At 40.0% G+C, this 18,749-nt stretch overlaps 1 protein-coding gene across 1 annotated transcript in view; it reads right to left on the bottom strand.

Annotated features, from left to right (window-relative positions):
• The window catches only part of LOC126094575 (40S ribosomal protein S6), a 32,660-nt gene extending 16,764 nt beyond the window's left edge, over positions 1–15,896 (bottom strand). The window contains exons 1-2 of the mRNA XM_049909041.1: positions 15,765–15,896; positions 15,359–15,563 (exon numbers count right to left, since the gene is read on the bottom strand). Of these exons, the coding sequence (XP_049764998.1) occupies positions 15,359–15,563; positions 15,765–15,770 (211 nt within the window). The 5' untranslated portion in view covers positions 15,771–15,896. The remainder of the gene's footprint in view (positions 1–15,358; positions 15,564–15,764) is intronic.
• Positions 15,897–18,749: the final 2,853 nt, after the last annotated feature.

Raw genomic sequence — 18,749 nt, forward strand, 5'->3', positions numbered from 1 at the left:
TCTTCTTGAGAAACGCTTTCCTTGCCACTGCCAGTCTACATTTTATATCCTCTCTACTTCGACCATCATCGGTTATTTTACTCCCTAAATAGCAAAACTCCTTTACTACTTTAAGTGTCATTTCCTAATCTAATTCCCTCAGCATCACCCGACTTAATTTGACTACATTCCATTATCCTCGTTTTGCTTTTGTTGATGTTCATCTTATATCTTCCTTTCAAGACACTGTCCATTCCGTTCAACTGCTCTTCCAAGTCCTTTGCTGTCTCTGACAGAATTACAATGTCATCGGCGAACCTCAAAGTTTTTACTTCTTCTCCATGAATTTTAATACCTACTCCGAATTTTTCTTTTGTTTCCTTTACTGCTTGCTCAATATACAGATTGAATAACATCGGGGAGAGGCTACAACCCTGCCTTACTCCTTTCCCAACCACTGCTTCGTTTTCATGCCCCTCGACTCTTAACTGCCATCTGGTTTCTGTACAAACTGTAAATAGCCTTTCGCTCCCTGTATTTTACCCCTGCCATCTTTAGAATTTGAAAGAGCGTATTCCAGTCAACATTGTCAAAAGCTTTCTCTAAGTCTACAAATGCTAGAAACGTAGGTTTGCCTTTTCTTAATCTTTCTTCTAAGATAAGTCGTAAGGTCAGTATTGCCTCACGTGTTCCAACATTTCTACGGAATCCAAACTGATCTTCCTCGAGGTCGGCTTCTACCAGTTTTTCCATTCGTCTGTAAAGAAATCGCGTTAGTATTTTGCAGCTGTGACTTATTAAACTGATAGTTCGGTAATTTTCACATCTGTCAACACCTGCTTTCTTTGGGATTGGAATTATTATATTCTTCTTGAAGTCTGAGGGTATTTCGCCTGTCTCATACATTGTGCTCACCAGATGGTAGAGTTTTGTCATGACTGGCTCTCCCGAGGCCATCAGCAGTTCAACTGGAATGTTGTCTACTCCCGGGGCCTTGTTTCGACTCGGGTCTTTCAGTGCTCTATCAAACTCTTCACGCAGTATCTTATCTCCCATTTCGTCTTTATCTACATCCTCTTCCATTTCCATAATATTGTCCTCAAGTACATCGCCCTTGTATAAACCCTCTATATACTCCTTCCACCTTTCTGCCTTCCCTTCTATGCTTAGAACTGGGTTGCCATCTGAGCTCTTGATATTCATACAAGTGGTTCTCTTCTCTCCAAAGGTCTCTAATTTTCCTGTAGGCAGTATCTATCTTACCCCTAGTGAGACAAGCCTCTACATCCTTACATTTGTCCTCTAGCCATCCCTGCTTAGCCATTTTGCACTTCCTGTCGATCTCATTTTTGAGACGTTTGTATTCCTTTTTGCCTGCTTCATTATTGCATTTTTATATTTTCTCCTTTCATCAATTACATTCAATATTTCTTCTGTTACCCAAGGATTTCTATTAGCCCTCGTCTTTTTACCTACTTGATCCTCTGCTGCCTTCACTACTTCATCCCTCAGAGCTACCCATTCTTCGTCTACTGTATTTCTTTCCCCCATTCCTGTCAATTGTTCCCTTATGCTCTCCCTGAAACTCTCTACAACCTCTGGTTCTTTCAGTTTATCCAGGTCCCATCTCCTTAAATTCCCACCTTTTTGCAGTTTCTTCAGTTTCAATCTGCAGTTCATAACCAATAGATTGTGGTCAGAATCCACATCAGCCCCAGGAAATGTCTTACAATTTAAAACCTGGTTCCTAAATCTGTCTTACCATTATATAATCTATCTGATACCTTTTAGTATCTCCAGGATTCTTCTGGTTCCTAAATCTGTCTTACCATTATATAATCTATCTGATACCTTTTAGTATCTCCAGGATTCTTCCAGGTATACAACCTTCTTTTATGATTCTTGAACCAAGTGTTGGCTATGATTAAGTTATGCTCTGTGCAAAATTCTACAAGGCAGCTTCCTCTTTCATTCCTTCCCCCCAATCCATATTCACCTACTATGTTTCCTTCTCTCCCTTTTCCTACTGACGAATTCCAGTCACCCATGACTATTAAATTTTCGTCTCCCTTCACTACCTGAATAATTTCTTTTATCTCGTCATACATTTCATCTATTTCTTCATCATCTGCAGAGGTAGTTGGCATATGCTGTTTGTAGTAGCTAACCCGCACTCCTATTTTTTTTATTCATTATTAAACCTACTCCTGCATTACCCCTATTTGATTTTGTATTTATAACCCTGTAATCACCTGACCAAAAGTCTTGTTCCTCCTGCCACCGAACTTCACTAATTCCCACTATATCTAACTTTAACCTATCCATTTCCATTTTTAAATTTTCTAACCTACCTGCCCGATTAAGGGATCTGACATTCCACGCTCCGATCCGTAGAACGCCAGTTTTCTTTCTCCTGATAACGACGTCCTCCTGAGTAGTCCCCGCCCGGAGATCCGAATGGGGGACTATTTTACCTCCGGAATATTTTACCCAAGAGGACGCCATCATTTAATCATACAGTAGAGCTGCATGTCCTCGGGAAAAAATTACGGCCGTAGTTTCCCCTTGCTTTCAGCCGTTCGCAGTACCAGCACAGCAAGGCCGTTTTGGTTAATGTTACAAGGCCAGATCAGTCAATCATCCAGACTGTTGCCCCTGCAACTACTGAAAAGGCTGCTGCCCCTCTTCAGGAACCACATGTTTGTCTGGCCTCTCAACAGATACCCCTCCATTGTTTGTCATTAAAAATATATCTCTTTTTCAAACCAACAGCTCAATTCATGGAATCAATACTAGAAATAAGAATAATTTTCACAAGGATTTCAAGTCACTTAGTCTTGTACAAAAAGGTGAGCATTATTCAGGAACACACATTTTCAATAACTTGCCAGCAGCCATAAAAAGCTTAACAACCAATGAAATTCAGTTTAAGAGAAGCCTAAAGGATTTATTGATTGCCAACTCCTCCTACTCCATTGATGAATTTCTCAGTAAAACCTCTGCACAATTTCATTGCAGTAATGTGTTCATTGTAAATAAGTATTATAGTAGTTTTATTACACATTTATTACCTTATAAATAAACTTTTTAATTTTAAATTCAGTGCATTAGTATTTGTAAAATGACTTTCATATAGTGTTCATTAAAAAATGATTCTCATTCCACTTGGGACCTGTGGAATGGTACATTAGCTTATTTGTTTTAGTTGTAAATATTTGTTATGTATTGTTGTTTTTCTGACATGTTCCACATCCTGAAGGACCTCCTCACTACGGATCAATTGGAATGAAAGTAAATCTAATCTAATCAACTCCTGGTAAGACTGGTCCAAAAAGAGTCAAGTTATAAGCAAAAATCTTTGATACCTCTGATCACAAACCACCACCACTACTGCAAGCTCTTTGTTTTCCATATTTTGGGAGGAGGTAGCATGGACCAAACACAAAAATTAGTAAACATGGACTTTACAGTGGATATTTACAAACTATGACCACTTTTTCCATCTTTGCACTTTGAAACCTCTTCTGCTGAAGAAGTGCTCATAGCTCTGAAGGTATGCTTAAACCCATGTTTACTAGACAGTTTCTTGTTTTGGCCCATACTACCTCCTCCCAAAATATTCAAAGCAAAGAGCTAGCAGTAAAAGTGCCCAGGAAGATTTTCACACCTAACTTTCAACTGTTATTTCTGGACCAGTGTCCCTCATCCTTCATAATCACTGAGGGAACCCTCTGAGCAGCCATAGCGTACGGATCTCTGTGCCGGCACGTTCACAGGAGCTCAGTCCGTCAGTTCACCTGATGATGGCGACATGTATGATCACCAAAATATTGTGCCCGTTGGACACTGTAGACCAGCAGTACACCCGTTGATATTTTGATGTTTATTATTGTTTGTGGCTTCCAATTTCTCTTCCGTAGTGAACAATCACGGCTGCTTCAAATTTTAAAAAATTTTTCTTTCACTAGAACAGCTAATATCTTATAAGAGTGAAAAAGGAAAATCTCAGCATAAGTTAGTGAATGAGTTTAATTGTGGAAACAGTCAAATACAGAATACAACTGCAAATCGCCCAGGTATGTTACAGAACAGGACAATGTTAACTAAAGTGGAGGGTGATAAGCGCACAGGGGACAAAATGGTGAAACAAAGATTAATGATCAGAAAGTGTCAACATCTGCTGTGAAAATGAAGAACCACTAGTAATACAAACAGCAAATCATCCACAGGTTTCAAAAACAATGCCATTTCCTCCTTTGGTGTCTCTTGACATGCAAATAATCGATGTGATATTTTTCATTCTTGTCTGAATAACAAAGAAATGAGCAGAAATGTACAATCATTTTTTGTAGATAGTGCACCATGTCATTGCTGTAAGAAGTTCTTAAATGTGGAAGTAATTTTTTTTCTGCCAACACCAGTTATCTTTCATACCTAAAACTGTAGCATTAAATGAAACAGTTGCCAAGGATGTAATCAGATTTTATCCATCTAATTATTGCTTGAAAAATATATGCTAATTTGGCCAAAACCAGATGCTACAAAAACAGTCCATAGGCATAGGCTTCACTTATTCACTGTCTAATGCTTGTAAAATGGTAATGGAAATATCATTTGTAGTCACATGGAGGTGCAGATTCCCCACAGGATCACAGGTGTGAAATTCAGAAGTCTAGTGTGTCTAGGCAATACCAGTGTTCATGTTAGCCACTCACTATGTAGAGCGACTGAATGCCTAACGCACAAAGGCTGTCATGAAAGACTGAATTAGTCTAGCATGCAGGTATATCAAATAGTGTCTCAAATTGCCCAGTTGTGTTTTACAGGAACAAATCAAATGATTTATCATTCAGGGTGTCTACGTGGACAAGAAAAAAAATTCCCGGATTTTTCCCGGTTAAAAAACACAATTTCTCCCGGATGAAATTACGTATAAAGAAGGTGAAAATATAAGCGTAGGCTTCCGCGGCCGTTGTCATCTTCAATGAAATTCTTCAGGGTATCAGACCGCATCGTCATAATTTAAAATGCGCCAACGTTTCGGCCAGCGTTGCAGCTAGCCTTCATCAGGGCCTTACGTTAAAGGCTAGCTGCAACGCTGGCCGAAACGTTGGCGCATTTTAAATTATGACGATGCGGTCTGATACCTTGAAGATTTTCATTGAAGAGGGTGAAAATACATCCGTGTTAAGTAGCAGTATACTTTCCCTCGGAGTTGTAAAACCTATCAGTCCTTTGAATCGTAAAGGTCTTATACCGGCGGAGGACGTCCCAGCACTTTAGGAAACGAAATCCAGGAAAAACAATGCGTCTGGAAAGTCGTTTGATGCGAGACAATATGCACAGAGTTTATTTTCGTATTGCTAAAGTATATACACAAACTCCACAAATTACAGCACGGTAGCTTCGGAAACTCTAAAATTGAGATTGCGTTGAGCGATGCACTTTTGTCAGCCAGTCATAGCTCGTGTCACGTGATCTCGCTAGCGAATGACGGCAGTTATTCAGAGCAGGAGGCCTACGAGAAAGACAGGCCGCGGCGCGTACGTTAGGAAGGTAGGCCGAGCTCGCTCAAATCAGCAAAGTGCGTTTCTACACCGGTTAACTCGTAAGTAGATGTGTATGTACGAACGAGAATTGCATCGTCTATTGGCATCCACTGTTATTAGCCCTAAAATGATAGGAAGTCCGTAGGCCTACCAACAGGCTCTAATTTGGCAATTAAAATCGTGCCAAAATGATTATCAGTTGTGTAGAAAAGTCGAGGTGTTCTGGCCTGAAGAGACTTGTGACATTGCTCAGTAACACATTATGCACATTTTTTTGAGGGTCAGTTACACTTTTTGCCATCGATTGCATAATTTTTAACTATGAAAGAACAACATTTAATATGAAAACTAACTTGAAGCTCGGTCTCTTTTTAATGTGTGTTACACGTTAAGTCATATAAAATACAAATGTGCCGGTAAAATTTTAAATAGTGGCATAAATGACTTATCTTCTGGGCCCGACATTTTTCAAGTGGCTGATTCTCAAAGTGATATGTTTTGAATGAGAGTTATAACGCCCTGTGATTTAAGAAATTCACTGCACTGTCTGCACATTCTCACACGTAACATAAATCATCTTGCGTGGAAATTTACTTTGTAAGTAACGCATCTCAAGTCACTAATCGTAATATTTTCTGGTGATCTGTTAGAAATGTAAACAATTGTGACGTCACACACATGGAATGCACGTTAGTTGTTACGGACGTACTGCATAATCTTCGACCTAAAGCCTTTGACACTTAAAGGTGTCGGCAAGCTGGTCTGTGCATTGTGTAAATTAGTACCCATTTTCTATGCAACTAAACTTTTGTTTTGGTGTTATTCTCTGATTTGTGTTTCGTTGCTGCAATATTATTCAGCAGTAGTGGAGTAAAGTTCTTTGTCAGCGTATCAGATCTTACACGTCACACCTACAAAACTTTAACCGAAATCTAAAACAATGAAAAATCCCGGAATTCTAAAAATTCCCGGGTTTTTCCCGGAATTCCCGGATGTCCCGGGCCGTATACACCCTGTCATTATGAGGCGTGTAGTTCCCAGATGTGGTTTCCAACTTATGAAAAATCTAACAAGACTATGAGCAGTTTTAGATGCCCCAAATTGTTTGGAGGCCTAACACTGGCAACAAGAAAATATATTATTCAGTGGTTGAAAAAAACCATGATGATCACCACCACCACCACCACCACCACCACCACCACCACCAGGCTGCCTTGACTGTCTTTCCACCAAGCTGTTTGCTTCATCCTACTTTTACACACTACTGTTCCAAGACATTCTTTAGCCACTTCTAGTACTGTGTCCCTGTACCTTGTCCATTCCTTTTCCAATGACTGTAATTGACTACATTCAGCTAACTCGTACCTTTCTGAGATCACTGTTATGTACTTGTGCCTGATGTTCTTATCCTGAAGTTCCTCCACTCTTATCCACCTACATATGGACCTGACCTCCTGCACTTTCAGCCTCACAATCCCAATTTCACTGCAGCTTAAATAGTGATCAGTGTCATCAAAGAATCCCCTCAAGACACGTGTGTCCCTCACCGCCTTCCTGAATTCCTGATCTGTTGTTATATAGTCAATGACAGATCTGGTTCCCCACCTTCCCAAGTATACTGGTGAATGTTCTTATGTTTAAAAAAGGCATTTGTGATTACTAAGCCCATACAGGCATAGAAATTCAAGAGTTGTTTCCCGTTCCTGTTGGCCTCCATAGCCTCTCCAAATTTACCCATAACCTTTTCATACCCTTCTGTTCGATTTCCAATCCTGGCATTAGAATCACCGATGAGCAGAACACTGTCCTTTTCCTTTATTCTAACAACTACATCACCGAGTGTGTCATAAAAACTATCCATCTTATCTTCATCTGTCCCTTCACAATGCGAATATACTAACACAATCCTTATTTTCTTGCTAGACACTGTCAAATCTATCCACATCAGTCATTCGTTTACGTACCTAATTGAAACTACGCTGGGTTCCATTTCTTTCCTGATGTTAAGCCCTACTCCCCATTGTGCTATTCCTGCTTTGACTCCTGACAGGTATACCTTGTATTCTCCCACTTCCTCTTCTTTCTCACCCCTTACCTGAATGTCACTAACAGCTAAAACGTCCAACCCATCATACTTGCAGCCACTGCCAGCTCTACCTTCTTCCCAGAGTAGCCCCCATTGATATTAATAGCTCCCCATCTCATTACCATTCGTTTGCCGAGTCTTATCTTAGGAGTCCCTGGTTTGTCAATTAGAGGTGGGACTCCATCACGTCCAAAGGTCTTAGACATTTTGCTCTGATTGTTGCCAGCATCATATTTAAAGTACCAGGGAAGGAGGTTGCTAGCCTTACTTGCCCCAGGTCTCATTGGGTTTTACCCCTAACAGATGAGGGACTAACCAGTGGATTTGGTAGTCTTTGCCATCTGAGCACAAAGGTGACCACGACTCAGAATATGATGCCCAGCCTTATTCCAAAGCAACTGGTATCCAGACTGTCAGGACCACTTACTTGGCCACTCATACGTTGCCTGTGGTTATGAACTAGGACATAACAGGAACCCACCACCATGAACCACAAAAACATGATGATCTCTAACACAATTTGAAGGAGTCTGACTTGCTTGAAATTATGGTGCCAAGAAAACAATTTTCCTCATACACCACTGAAGAGACTGCTGAAAGGCAGGCAACAGGCATGAAATAGTTCATGCTTCATCATTGTCACTAACACCATTGAAGGTGTGCATACAAATAAATTACAATACTGCAGACTCTTCACTATCTCTCATAAAGCAGATATTGTGGAAGGTGTCGGTGAAAGACCTGGAAGGTAACTAAAACAGCACTGCAGTTTTAAGAGTCAGAGCCTAAAACTATGGTGGTGTTTAAGACTAGATGGGGTGGGGGACAACAGTGAGGTCGTCAGTCCCATCAGATTAGGAAAGGATGGGGAAGTAAGTCAGCCATATCCTTTCAAAGGAACCACCCTGGGCATTTGCCTGAAATGATTTAGGGAAATCACAGAAAACCTAAATCAGGATGACCGGACACAGGTTTGGACCACAGTCCTCCCGAATGTGAACCCAATATGTTAACCACGGCGCCACACTGCTCAATAGAAGACTGAAAAAATTAATTACACACCAGGGAGAGAGCAGTGATAGCTCAAACAGCACGAAAGAAAAATAGCCAAAATCAATTTCTGATATTGTTTTCTCCATTAATGTAACTGCATCACCCAGGAATTAAGAAAGTGTGTCAGATGTGTAATATGCCAAATCATTACAATGTAAGTTTTTACAGAATATAACAACTTCATGAAATCATTGTAACCAGAGCCAGTTAATAATGCAAATATTCAATGGAAACTATTGTTCAGCAATGTCACAAAAGTAGTTCACATCTACACTTTGAAGTATCACAAACAGTTTCTGTGTTATTGTTCTCTCTCTCCCCCCCCCCCCCCCCAGAGTATGCAAATAGTAACGACCTGGCAAGAGCCGTCACAACCCACATTCTGTAACAGTCACCAGAACTGTCCATGTCACTTGTGTCCCTGACTATTTCAGAAGGTAATAACCAACTTCAAAACACCCAATTTCATTCATTTATGGACTTTAGGGCTGCCCCAGTACATAATCCCCAAAGATACTACCAACAAAATACGTTGAGAAATGAGAGACTGAAAACCTGCAGTAATGGCCGCAAGGTGTTGCAGGGATGGAAAACAGCACAATGGCTGAGGAACAGCTAACTGCACAGAAGCACATAGTACACTAGTGCGGGGAGGGGGGAGGAACGGCAGTATCTGACAATGTCCCCCACCCCCCCTCATGAAACTGAACATATGGTCCAACAACAAATTGTTTGCAATGTGCTAGAAAGTGAAAGCTACGAGAGAAGTCAATCCACAAACTATTTTTAATCAGTGAATTTGCCGCACTATGGATACATGCTGAAACTGAGAAGGAGATAAAACTTCTCAGCCAAGTGGAAATTGAAAATTTAACAATATACAAATACATCAATAGTGAAGCCAATTTAATGAACAAAGCTGTTACTGCCTGGAAAAATGGTATCTTAGCAGGCTTGACTGCATAATTAAAGCATAACAACACCAATTCAGACCACTTTTCAAAAGCTATGTAATTTCTGCACTAAAGTCTAGATCACTGACAGTAGCAATCACTACAGTGCTACTTGCTCATAGGCTGGCAATGCATTAGTTTAACATAACCAATGGGATGATTCTTTCACATAACCAATGACACGTGAGAAAGGCACTGTATTTCTAGCATCAAAACTTAAACTGCTCTTTGTTGGTGTATTAATTTCAAGAGATATTTTGAGATTATGACAGCAAGTGCTCCAATGTGTACAAGTTAACCGATTTAGCCGTGCACAGTGACATTGTCCATTGGTGCGTCTCTCTTTGACTAATTGCAGAGACAAAAATATAGTAAATGTGGCAGTGAAATTACTCGAACAGTCAAACATTTGTGTGGACTGAATCATCTGAAAGTGCAGCAAAAGCCACATTGAGAAAGTGGGTCAATGTTTTTCAATTAAATTAAGTCGCACATTCAATACACTAATGAACATTGATCCACTAAACTTCTCCAATGAAGTAATTAAAATCGTTGATCCACTTAGCATGCTCCTGCGGATCAATTGTGCAGCAAAAGAGCAGAGAAATATTTCACTTTTTCAAACATCATGGATTGCAACCATGTCCTTGGCTTGCAGATACTTCCACATTTCAGACAGCTACTACTCAAAGAGCAATTAAATTTGTAATCCTTGTTTACAGCAACGTTTTGCCATTCCTTCTCAACGTTATTACTTCCAAACAGGTCTGCCTTCTCCTCGCATTGGCTGCTTAGCACAAACAGCTAATCTTTTGTTACCATCATACCTTACTGGCAACATTCCTGCAACTTACATATTTCGGCAAATTTACATTTCTTCCACAAACACCTGATTTGGCACAATTTATTAGTGTCACACACTGAAATCAACATTCTGCAGCACCCTTAAATCACCAAGGGACTTACTATCCCACACACAAAATCACTGGCAGCTGCCTGTGTGTGGTCTACACAGTCACTGCACTAGATCATATTAGAATATATAAAACAGACATAAATTAATCCACTTGAGCATATGTACACCAAAAATTATTACAAACTACTTTATATTCTGGGCAACCAGAGTTCTTGTACAGCTGGTAAAACTGTTTATTAAAACACGACCAGTTTCGCAGCTTTTAGCCACATCAGGTGAACATGGTAAAAAGCAAAGTACAGTGTCATTGCATCGTGTGAAATATACTAAACATCGAAAGATCATAGGCATACCCATCGCAAGTCAAAATTTACTATTCAGAGAATATCGTCAATAGCATGGCACGCAAAAAGGTACAGACATGCCCATTCTTTAAAATTTATCTGCATCCAAAAAGTTACGACACTTTTGTAAAAAAGGCCAGATTGGCAATAAAGAATTGTCACATAACATGATTAGTCCCAGCACACACACGTTACTATGTGGGAAGAAGCAAGTGCAGTGTCATATCAGTATGACAGTAGGGCAACTGTGCTGGGCAAGGCAAAAGTGGCCCACACTAACAAAGAGACTAGCTGGCTGGCGGAACAGAAGCTATCCATGTAGATAGTAGGTTCGTTTGAGCAGTTACCAGACAGTGCCAGACAACAGGCTGTACTGCGCATGCGCAGCTACGATGATGTAGGCAGCCCGTGCTTGGTGCTTGCTCTGCTCATATACTTTTGTCGCATTTCTGGTGGAATTTCGTGCGTGGTGGGGCATCACATGATGATGTGAAGCCCTGCGGCATGTTGAGAGGACTTACAGTTGTACTTAGAGCAATTGTTTTATCATATCCCACCCAGATAAAGAATGCAAATAAAGAAATAGTTCTTGGCAAAATATCATTTTCAAATTAGACTACAGCTTGGGGTGAATTTGACAGATTTTTTTTAAATTCTGTACTCTGTAATATTGTTATGTAGCATTTCCAAAAAGCACTGCAAAAAGCTAGTAGGATGGAACAAATTTCTTGGGAAAAAAATGAGGGGGGGGGGAGACAGTTTCTTGTATAGCTTACACCGGAATAAAGGACAATAAATTTCATAATTATTTCAAAATGTGCAAAAAATTAACGGTTTTCTGTGAGGCAAAGAAACTGTACAACTGACAGTTTATATTCTACTCTGGGATTAAATATGAAGCCATGTTCGGAGTTAAAATGATAAAATACCGTATGCTGCCCGTCTACAATTTACCATAGAATAGCATTCTATTAATTTAAGACGTAAACACAAATTAAGAAATAACTTCAGGCCTGGAGGAAGTATTAGACAAGTGCCTTGTGATCGAAAAACAATTACACAGAAGGCAAATTTGCAAAATTCTGCAACAGCTGTCCTTATATTTGAAACAAAATATTTAGTTTAAAACTATGGAAATACGGAAGCGTCCGATCCCACCCATCTGCTTTGACCCATGATGTCACAAATATGGCAGAAACCACCATAAGCCAAGATTCCAATATGGCCATATAGTCGTTATGTACACATTAAGAGGACGAAAATACATCGAAAAACACAAGTTCCACAAAAAGCCTAATGACACTAACGGGACAAGTGCGGGAAATAGGAGGTTTTTGGGTGGGGACAAACTAAATATAACCAAATTTAGACACCCACCCCCATACAAAACCCCGCAAAATGACAAAAGAAACCCATCACAAAACTCCCCAAATATCACTACACACAATATCTGGAATCTGACACTTCCCTTGACCTATATAGCTCAACAGCAGCTCCCAATCTCATGAATTGGCATCAAACACTTCCCTTAACCTATATAGCTGAAAAACATCTCCCGATACCAATACCAACATTCACAGCCACACATTGGGATCGAACACTTCCTTTGACCTGTTAGCCTTACGACATCTCCACATACAGCTGTCCATGGTACGAGACACTGGAACTTTAAGTAAGCCTCATTTCTTCACGACTTCATTCAAAAATCCGAATAGTTGAAATTTTATTAGAGACAACACACTGTCCCCCACCACAGCCGACAACCGAAAACTGTTTACCCTGTCAGTCATATCCATACCTACCAAAGACATACAAAAAACAATTTACCAAAATTCACACACAACGCCACACTCACGAACTAAACCAAAACCATCACCTAACACCACCAGCGAACACCACCGATCGCAACAAAATGACACCTACAAACACACCACTCTCACAAACTAAATTCCGCACCGTCTTGACGTGACACACCACAACAGCCTTACGTCACGGGTCAAAGCCGATGGGTGGGATCAGACGCTTTGGTCGACCCAAAACTACTGACCAATTGTGCCTACTCAGTCAGCTTCAAGTAATTGTTTACATATGTTTGCACATATATGGCATTAAGAGATCTTTCAGTGTCAGCGTAATAAAATTCACCGACACGGAAGTTCGGGCTGTAGAGAAGCACCATCACACGCGCTTGTTCAGAGAAGCTGTAGAAATACAAAAGCACGCGAACAGTTTGAACAAGAAAGAGGAAAGCCTTAAGGTAAACGGATCCTGGCTTCCCGTACTGCAGCAAACGACCGTCGCAGGTAGCAAGAGGAGACCCGCACCGGAAATGACCGCGGAGAAGCCCTCTGACATTGGCGCGCCAGGTACATATAGTCTGTGGCTGCGAGCTCGGCTCCAGTTCACCACCGGCAATGGAGGGTGAAGCTTTGACAATGCCAGCCACTCGTGCTGGCGAAATGTCAGAAAAATCATTAGATGAGCATTGGCCGAAGAACCCGAGACAGAAGCCAATAGGCAGTTTGTCAAGATCTCTAACACCTGGTGGCACTGCGGGAACATGTAAGTACACTCAGAAACATTGAAAGTAACGCACCCATAAGGAAGATTTTCTCCATTAACATCAAACCTACATGATGGCCACAGCAACACAAGTCCTTAAGAAAATAAAAAAGAAAGCCATATTTTGAATATATTAGAGGAAGCGGAAATTTTTAGAGAAAAAAGAAAATGCACAGTTCACGCTGAATAATCAATCTGTATTCATGCACCATAACATTTTTGCTAATTTTGCTTGGTTACAAGATTCGGTGCTAGCATGTATCAAATTCTGTACTCCTCTCACTTGTGAAGGCAGCAACCCAGCATTCCTAGTCTAATGACATCAGCTTCCAGCTAGTCTGTTCGTGCGTACCGCTTTTGCCTTGCCCTGGTGTCAAAATGGTTCAAATGGCTCTGAGCACTATGGGACTTAACATCTGTGGTCATCAGTCCCCTAGAACTTAGAACTACTTAAACCTAACTAACCGAAGGACATCACACACATCCATGCCCGAAGCTGCCCTGATGCCACATTTAACATTTTAGTATCTGCTCACTATAAAATACTTTCTTTTTACATGCACGCAAATTTTACCTTTCGTTCATCACAGTATTGATGATATTCTCTGAATAGTTAACTATGACTAGAAGCAATGGATGTGGCTTTGATCTTTTAACACTAAGTATATTTTACACATTCCTTTACTTTTAATATTCACATGATGGGATGACACACACTGTACTTTGCGTTTTACCATGTAGGTTCACCTGATTCAGCTTAAAGCCATAAAACTATTGTTTTTTAATAAAAAAATTCCCAGCTGTAAGGAGAGTTCTACGTAACATGAAAATTATTAGCAAAAGCATAACCATACACACATTAAAATGCCAAGCTTTATAATACCACCTATTTCCCAACACACAGAATAAACTATAAAATATAACATTTTATGTTAATATCTGAATTGCGCCTGTCTACAGTATAATGTGTCTTTACAACAAGTAACAATATCCTTCCCTACATTATTTGATATTCCTGCCTGGAGTCTCCAGTGTTTGATTTCGAAAAGGGAGAAGTTGAAAGGAATGTTTTACAGGACACCTCAAATATCTAATTCTTAGATTGGCATAATTTAGACTATAGTGTAATTTAAATCGTGGTGCCTTAAGCACCTTTCGTCACATTTTAATGATCAATTCTCATTTAATGTGCACTTCCTTCATAGACATGACAAGTCATTTTTTTTACCATAAGCAAAACAATTTAAAGCTAAGGTAACTTTAAACCCAGTTACACAATTTCCTTTCTAAAACCACTTCACAAATATACTTCATTTTACATCAACATCCATTTCAGAACTACCTTAACTGCTCAACTAGCATCTTCAGGTTTGCAAATATTGAACACTGGGTAGCAAAACAGTTACTACAGAAATGATGACCAATTTAAAATGGTGTTAAGAGATTTTAATTGCAGGATTTCCTACATGCCATCAATCCTAGCTCTGAATATATAGGCATTTCATTGACCGCATTTCAGAACTAGCAATATTAACATATGTCTACGTATGTCCTGATTTTGGAACTGAATGTGGAGTTATTATGAACACCAAAGTAATAGTTATCCGATAATTTGCAGATCCCATTACACAAGGATAGAACGATACGAATGACAGTTACACAGAAAACTAGTCTTATTCTCCACACAAGTGCTATTTGTAAACATTACATACACCAAATTTCTCTTAAAAATCCCTGCACACGAAATAAACATAACGCTGTTGTAAACATTAATGCACCGCCGCTCTAAGCTGTACCGGATCACAAACAATTCTCTACTGTTCTGAAAAACGTCTCACTCTTCAAGTACTCGCATGTCGACAACGATATACAGCAACTTCAATCAAATGCAACACAAAACATGAACTGATAATTACCATTTGTTAAAATTCCTTGTTTCATTGGGAAACCTTGCTTGTCATTTCCACCAGAAATACGCACTATATAACCTTTCCACTCATCTCCAAGTGCATCTGCTTCTACTTCTGCTCCCATTCGCTTTTCATAAAAAATTCTAAGCTTGTGTTCATCGGTAACTTCGAACAATTTCTGGCACCCAGTGCCAGGGTAAGACACGTTAAGCTGCAAAAGAAAACAGTTATTGATACTTCCATCAGCTACAGCACATGTACCAAACACACGGTGTGCGTGTATAATCCACAACATCGTAAATAATCGTCAATTAAATTGTAAATATAAATCAAATTTCTATATCAGATACCACATATTATCCGCTGTATAACAATATTTTAGGTCATTTTGGATAACTTCATAAAGAAATACCTTCATGGCAACGACATTAACTCCCTCCTCGCCACGAACCGATTAGAAAGAAGGCACTATGGCTGCTCCGGAAGTACAGCTACTCGCTATATCAAAGATTCTGTTTGACGATCATCAAAGACGGCACATCCATCTCATTCGCGCCATATGTTTTTCAAGGATTGTCACACGAATTACAAATTTGGAACAAGCGTCCCGCCCACACAGTTGCTCAATAGACACACCAAATTTGTGCATATAAATCGTTGTATCAACCAGAAACTTGCACGGATATAAGATGTGAGCAACCTGGGAGATGGTGTTGTTGGCCTGAGCAACAATGTTCAAATAAGTCGCGCAAAACATATCTGCGTACATAAATTGTGACATTTGAGGACTGCAAATAAGTCACAAACATGAAACGCGAAAAGCCGTTAGAGGCAACTATTTACCGAGTCTAGTGTTCCTCGTTTTTTTCATAGATAATGAAATTTAAAAGTACTGACATGCATCACTGCTCTAGAGGACTCATTGCTGAATTTGTTGAAATATTCGGTTGGTGCATAACTTCGTTCCAACGGCACCGCAGCAGTAGTAGCACCGCTTCCTATCAGAACACCGACGCTAAGGACTGTCGGACTTGGCGAACACTTGGATGGGCGACCATCCTGTCTGTTGAGTGCTCTTGGCAAGTGGGGTGCACTCAGGCATTGTGAGGCCAACTGAGGAGCTTCTTGATTGATAAGTAGCGGCTCTGGTCACGAAAGCTGACAACGGCCGAGGGAGTGGTATGCTGGCCACATGCCTCTTCATATCTGCAACCAATGACGCATGTGGGCTGAAGATGAGGCCTTCAAGGCCTATTTGGACGGAGTTTAGGAGCACAAGATCGTAGCTTCTTTGTTGCATGTTGGTATTCCGGCCGCTATGGGATTATTAATCGATTTCCATTTTTTATTTGTGGTTCAGTGTTGCTATTTGAATTCACATATTGTCGTTTGTCATTTGAAGGTAGTGAGTGGAGCTGTGGACACTAGAAAATGGAGTGCGAAGTGGAGAATACGCAACATTTTCTACATATTCTTCTGTTTGAGTTCAACAGAGGAGTGGCAACAGATAAAACAGCCAGAAACATTTGTGTTGTGTGTGGGGATAATGTCACTGGACAGAGCATGCCTAGTAAATGATTTTCTTGTTTTGAGGAGGATTGTTTTGATATTAGTCACTCTGCATGTTGAGGAAGGCCTTCGGAGTTGGATGATGATCGTTTACCTCATTAATACACAAAGATCAGCGAAGTGAACTTGAGAACTGGCAACTGTGATCATGCAACATTTGCATGCACTAGGGAAGATTCAAAAATCGGGTGTGTAGTTACTGCATACTCTAATCCAAAATCATATAAATCAGTTGGTGGCCATATGTGCACCTCTGCTTGCTCGCCATCAACTGGCTCATGAACAACATCGACCATTCCTACCCCTTATCGCTACTGGGTGATCAGAGACGGTGTGTTTATGCTAACATAAGAAAAAGAAAGGAATGGTTGAGCCCAAACAAAGCAACATCCCCCATACAAAGACCTGTACACATCCACAAGAGACAATGTTACGCATTTGCTAGAACAGCGACTGTGTGGTGTATTACAAAGTGCTTCCCCCCAGGTGTAACCATCACTGCTGACATTTATTGTCGTCAATTGAGACATCTCGCAGATGCAGTCCAGGAACGACGACATGAAATATCTCTCATGTGAAGTGATGCTACTCCACTATAACACCTGCCCACATTTTTCTGTACTGACAACAAACACTATACAGTAGTTGCATTGAGAAGACATTCCACAGCCACCTTATTCATTTGATGTTGGGCCCACAGATTTTCACCTTTTCCCCTATCTATCGAACAATCTACAAGGAACATACTTTTCGGATGAAACTATGGTCCAAACATGGCTCAATGAGCTCTTCACCTGTAAATCATGAGATTTCTACAGCTGCGAAATCAAAAGTTACCCACACATTCGCAACTGTTGTAAACAGTCAAGGAGAATATATTATTGCTGGCTATAGCGTCTGTTATATGTATGTGCTATGCACCATCATAACACTTAGTGGCCATATAAATTTGTGCAAAGTCAACAGAGAGGAATACAGCGATCGGGTTAAGATGGGAGATGCTTATAAGTTTAAAAGTTTGTAACAGTTTCCTGATAGAGTTCGGGCAAAGAATTTCTAGACAGTCAAAAAGAGGTGAAAGACACCTCAGTGGCAACTCCTACTACGTATTAGTATGCATGGATTTCCAGATTCATGTACTATTTTATGTAACTTGTCGAAACTGATATATTAAATGACTGAGGTACTTTCCCCACCTTCATGAAATTGTTCTCCGGAATACTGTGTACAGGTTCGCATGGTAGCTATTATTTCGCCCAGTGTTAGGACACTGTAGTCGAGAATTCTAATCCTCCGTAACTACTCCCCATTGCCCAGAAATACAATGTTACCATTAGCTGCTAAATTTTTAAAATTCTTTTCTCACAGTAATACTTTGTTGTATTATGTATGGAGTTACGAATGTTAGTAGATGTTCATGTGCCTCTATGTCCATATGCAAATAATTGCATAATTGCATCAGTTGTTGAGTTCCGCCTGTGCCTAGCAAAGTAAATTAGTAGCTAAATTAACTTTATTTGTATTTATTTATCAGTCCTGTAAATTGTGGTTTAGTAAAAAGTTTGCACATAGTACTATAGTGATAGTAAATTCAGTTTACATATACTATGATTTTGGAACAATAATTCAATACATGTTGCATATTGGTAACATAATTACAAAAACAAAGAAGCTGATAGAAAACGATAAGAATGTTAGTGAATACTTGATAAGTTACACAAATTTTTATGGTGTTCCATAAGGATCTAGCCAGGATTTTGCCAAAGGGGGGGGGGGTCCCGTTCGTAAAAGACAACCTTAAAAAGGATCATTTTCTTCATTTATTCTA

Source organism: Schistocerca cancellata, chromosome 8 (genome assembly GCF_023864275.1).
Source record: "Schistocerca cancellata isolate TAMUIC-IGC-003103 chromosome 8, iqSchCanc2.1, whole genome shotgun sequence".
NCBI classification, from domain to species: domain Eukaryota; kingdom Metazoa; phylum Arthropoda; class Insecta; order Orthoptera; family Acrididae; genus Schistocerca; species Schistocerca cancellata.